Source organism: Crinia signifera, chromosome 19, assembly GCF_055691185.1.
Source record: "Crinia signifera chromosome 19, ASM5569118v1, whole genome shotgun sequence".
Lineage (NCBI taxonomy): Eukaryota > Metazoa > Chordata > Amphibia > Anura > Myobatrachidae > Crinia > Crinia signifera.
In genome coordinates this window covers 61811981-61817320 of record NC_139226.1, presented here as the reverse complement: position 1 = coordinate 61817320, position 5340 = coordinate 61811981, and the positions used below count along the sequence as shown (strand labels likewise).

Below are 5340 nucleotides of genomic sequence, written 5' to 3'. Positions count from 1 at the left end.
TTATTTTCATTTTAAAGAGAATAATTTATTTTCTTACAACATAATAACCCAACTGCCTGGTTACAAAAGGAATTTGGTAGCAGTCTACAGCGGTCTTCAGACAGGACACAAATTCTGATTATGTCCATATGGTTACAGATTCTTCAACCATTCCAAGTTGGGCCCAATCTTGTCAGTGGGATGACTGGGGATATCAGGCATGTTTCCATCATCTCGGACTGGAACTACAGAAAGATGAAATGTTATAAATAAAACAGAAACTACCAACATTAATCAAACTTGATCTCCTCTGTAGGGTGTAATAAAGGTACACATACAAAATAATAATACAGCAACAAAACTACTAGCTGGTCTGATCATTGTACACGTAAGATTGCCACATGGGGCCTGTATATCTTCCAGTGCATTCCGAACTTAAAGCATCTTCGATACCTGCACCAATGCTATACTTTCACAGCAGCAAAATGGAACTAGCGGTTATAAAGCCTTCATTTTGCTGCATGCCATGTTTTCCTTGTGATGCTTCACCTCCCCCAGTCTGCGGTCACTCCCTGTTGCCCTCAGAAATAAATTCAGTCCTCTTATTCTTCCTTAACAGATAAGTACACACTATAAAATTATTGGGCAGATTTGACAATAGGAAGAGAGGACAGATTTATTGTATTGTGTACGAATGATCATGTCTGCAAATCTTGCATATAAATAGGAATGTAGGATTATCTGATCAGTAAGGCGTGACCAAAAATCTCAGCCTTGATCTCACAATATAGACCAGTGTGTGCACTGTCAATAATCTGACCATATGCCCAGGTGTACCAATCAGGTAGTGTGTGGGTAAACCCAACTTTCCCCCTTGGCTGATAAAATAACAAAAAGTTGTGTTGCACAGATTTTCTAGGCGAATAATTGTCGTCCCATTAAAAAAAAAAAAAAGTCTGTGTTCTGAATCAAGTTACCTGGATAAGTGTATGGCACAGCCTCGTTGTACATTGACACATATTTCTTGTAAGGATTGACTATGGGAAGTAAAACAGCTGAAAAACAAAGATGATCCAATTTATGCATGGAAAATTAGCTTCTTAGATCGCACAAGTAAAAAAAAAAAAAAGTTTTGAATTGTAAAAAAGTATTTGTACATTTTACTCAACATTAACCAAAATTCTTTTAAATAGAAAAAAATAGTTTCTAAGCCTTTACACAAAAAAAAAAAAATCTTTATATTAAAAGTGCATCTGTTGCTTATCCATAGTGAAAAGTAACACTGGTAAGTAAAGGTGTGCATCGGTCTTCGAAATAAATTGGAATCAGCCATTTTGGGAGCTCAACCAATATTTACAACAATACACCCTACCAATTCTTCAAGTTAGTATTATGGGCCCTACACCCTACATGTAATTTAACTACATCGGTCAGAAAACGCCCCTACATTGCTAATGTGTAGCCATCTCCTGGTGATGAATAACCAGCATGCTGGTTACTAATCGGTTAGGTCCAGTGTTCTCACCGGAGAACACGGACAGAACGCTCAGCAGCACATCGCTATGTGTGTAGGCCCCATTACAGCACAGCATGGAACAAACAATGCTTTCAATAAACAAGGAATTAAATATAGGAGTTCTATTCTACATTAAAATGTATTTGTAAACTGGCAAGAAATAAGATTGAACAGTAAACTCCGGATCCCGTTTTGTCTTCTTTGTGATTATTTGCTTGTGTGCATTCCAAAAATGTTCTGAACACCCCTAATGCACATATTCCCCTGACAGTATGCAGAGACCAATGCTGCGTTCGGAGTCGCAGTTATTACTGCAGCTATGCAAAAGGTGGCAAAAGGCTGTGTTCTAGGAGTGGCATGGGTATATATCAGTAAATCCAGCCACAGAGCCATGTTTATGGAATTTCAGAAGACCATAAGCTGGTTAAATGCTCAGTACATATTATGCGATGTGTGTACCCATCGACATCACAGAGTACAGGACCCGGCATCGGCAAATGCATACACACTTGCCAATGTTGGCTGCAATGGAAAGGAAGCCATGTTTTATTCCACCACATGGCTCTAGCTTGCCATCTCCTTCATCGGACTATGGCCCTTATTCAGATTGATCACAGTACAAATTCGTTCTCAAAATGGGTAAAACCATGTGCACTGCAGGTGGGGCAGATGTAATATGTATAGAAAGTTAGATTTCTGCGAGTTATTTTGTTTCTGTGCAGGGTAAATACTGGCTTCATTATTTTACACTGCAATTTTGATTTCAGTTTCAACACCCCCCACCCAAATTGAACTCTCTCTGCACATGTTACATCTGCCCCACCTGCAGTACACATGGTTTTGCCCATTTTGAGAACAAATTTGTACTGCGATCAAATCTGAATAAGGGCCTACACATATAAAAGACAGATGACGCTGTTGATGACCCGAAGAAGCGTGCATTGTCAGCAACATAGTGCACACTTGACGATATGATGTTTTGTCATTGTGACCCATCTGAATCTGCAAAATTGTTCATATTATTGTCCAGTATGTACCAAGACTAAGTGCCAAAGATTCACAGATAGTGGAGTGTTCAGAACCGCCAGTGGAGTTGGCATTAAAAGTGGGCATCTCAGGGCTTGCATTTAGCAATGGCAGTACACAAAACAAGCATTTCCATATTAGCGCTGGGCATGCATTAGCATCCACCTCTGAATCAGGCAAATAGCCTGCTAGGACAATGTAGTGTAGCAATCACAGCAGGTTGTAACCTGTAGAAAGTCTCACTTGACATTGGCAGAGAATAGGATTATAAAAACTGAATATTGTATAACTCTGGGGTAGCCAACTCCAGTCCTCGAGAGCTACCAACAGTTAACATTTTCCAGGTCTCCTCACAGAATCACAAGTGAAGTAATTAGCTCCACCTGTTGATCTTTTAAAACATGTTAGCCAGTAATGAGTGCACCAGCGAGGTGAGCAGAAAATGTGAACTACAGTATTGGTAGCTCTCGAGGACTGGAGTTGGCTACCATTGGTATAACTCTTAACGCATCTAGGACTACTGAATAGCTAGCAAAAATATGTACATTAATACACCATAATATCAACCACCTCGCCTTAGTTGGACAGCATTGGTGTTTCAAAACCATCAAGTAAAGAATAAAACAGAATTAAATAGAAAGGAGCCCATTTAAATTGTGTAAAGCAAAATAATGCATAGGAGGTAGATTGCCGGGTGCCCTCCTCAAGATTGAGAACAGGTCGCAGAAGCAAGCGACACTCATAGGTTGAAATGATGAGAGATACAAAACTCCCACATGTATTCACGTTCAACGTTTTGATTTATTCAAACGATTGAATAAATCAAAACGTTCAACTTGAATATGTGGGAGTTTTGTATCCCTCATGATTTCAGCCCCTGAGTGCCGCCTGCTTCTGCGAGATAGATATATCTTTATGGCTCGGTACTATGACAAGTAGAGGCACTCCAGCGAACTTAGAAAAGACGTTTAATGTGCAATGTTTCCGACATTTCGGTGCAACAACCACCCCTTCTTCAAGGTGTGCAAACAAACAAGTGAAAAACTGATCATACCTTAAATACTCACTTGTATTTAAGGTATGATCATTCGGTTTTTTACTTGTTTTTTTGCACACCTTGAAGACGGGGTGGTTGTTTCCCCGAAACGTCAGAAATATTGCACATTAAAAGTCTTTTCTATGTTCGCTGGAGTGCCTCTACTTGTCATAGTACCGAGCCATATACCCTTCTCCTGGAAGGCACCCACGACAGCTGCTTCTCACGATGGGAGTGCCGGGCTGATACAACTATATATATATATATATACATACATACATACACACACACACACATATATATATATATACACACACACATATATATATTGAAGTGTTGGAGTCGGCACTCTGGTGCCTCTCAGCATGTGCAAGCACACGAAATATACGGAGGAGCAGTTGGTGGCACTCAGAGGATTTATCAACAGGTACACGGGACACATATAGTGTAGCAACGTTTCGGTTTTTAATAACCTTTGTCAAGCTTGACAAAGGTTATTAAAAACCGAAACGTTGCTACACTATATGTGTCCCGTGTACCTGTTGATAAATCCTCCGAGTGCCACCAACTGCTCCTCCGTATATGGGGGGGGGGGGGGCATTCCTTTTTAGGCCATGACCCTTTTTCCAAAGCCACGCCCACTTTTTCAAGGAGACCGCATGCCTCTTCATCTGTCATTGTGCCCCCGTCATTTTTTACAGATTCACCCCTTTAGCCTAGTCACATTTTGCCATCTGAAATGTGTTTATGTAAAACCAGAAAGCATTACCCAAGAGGCCAATGCCGGCAGACACTGTTAGGACGGGTTCTTTGTTCCAAGCATTTTTCAGGAACGATGCCACTTCTGCAATGAAGGGAAAATAATGACAGTGTATAATAACAAAGACACAGCACTACAGCATATGCAGATGCTAAGGTTCATTTTATCACCCTGAATTTTCAAAGCCCATGCAGCTCCTCTTCTATCCATGGGCTGTCTCTCTGCTGTAGTGCAGCTAGCACAGGTTTGGTCTGCTTATCAGTGCTGAAATACATACCACATTGTGCTAGTAGCACCACCCCTGGGCAGGTAAGAGGAACTACATAGGTTTTGAAGATGAACACTAGATGCTACATTCATGTTAAGATCAATGATAATATAATTCAAGCAGCCTCCTTCAAGCCTACTCTGGGGGAGGAAACAAGTGGCTTGTCAGCTGATTTAAAACTACATGTTCCAGAATGCCCTGAATTCCAGACGTTGTTTGGAAAATTATCATGAAAAATGTATTAGACTGTAATAGAAGAGTGGATTATTATTATTAAAAAACAGTTTGATCATTCATCCAAACAAGACCCTCTCTAAGGAGGGACATAATGCTCTGCTCCTGCACATTCCTCTTAATGTATGCTTGCCCTCATCTGTGTTCAACCTGATAATCCTGTTCAACACATATGAAGGTAATCATACATTAAGAGGAAAGTGCAGGAGCAGAGGTCCCTCGTGGAGAGGGTCATGTTGGGATGTATGGTTTGACAGCATAGGCTGACACGAAATATTAAAATATATGTACTGGGGTCAGTAAGCTGCAGGAGCAGTAACATTACCCCCTCACACACCAGTGAGAGCGCTGAAGGATCACCCCCACAATCTAATCGGACAGCAGTAAGTAAATGACAATAATTCCAGTCTCCTTGACAAGCACTTACTGGAGATCACCGCCATCTTGACTCACCCGGAAGTCAGAGGAGGCGCCGCGCTGCCTGTCGGGATTTGCAGTTCCCGGAAGACAGCGCTAGAGCG

General features: G+C 41.0%; 1 protein-coding gene across 1 annotated transcript; it reads right to left on the bottom strand.

Moving 5' to 3' along the window:
• Positions 1-5340, bottom strand: NDUFA3 (NADH:ubiquinone oxidoreductase subunit A3). Its single transcript, XM_083162665.1, has 4 exons — positions 5247-5340; positions 4327-4401; positions 957-1034; positions 1-224 (listed from the first exon to the last, which is right to left on the bottom strand). The coding sequence occupies exons 1-4, from the start codon at positions 5260-5262 to the stop codon at positions 133-135; spliced, it is 261 nt and encodes an 86-aa protein (XP_083018791.1). The 5' UTR covers positions 5263-5340; the 3' UTR covers positions 1-132.

Bases quoted from the DNA above. Each gene is read 5' to 3' on its own strand.
- NDUFA3 (XM_083162665.1), bottom strand. The intron at 1,035-4,326 runs GTAATGCTTTCT...TTTGTTTTTCAG, and splicing joins TGCCGGCATTGGCCTCTTGG to CTGTTTTACTTCCCATAGTC. The intron at 225-956 runs GTAACTTGATTC...ATCTTTCTGTAG, and splicing joins TGTGCCATACACTTATCCAG to TTCCAGTCCGAGATGATGGA.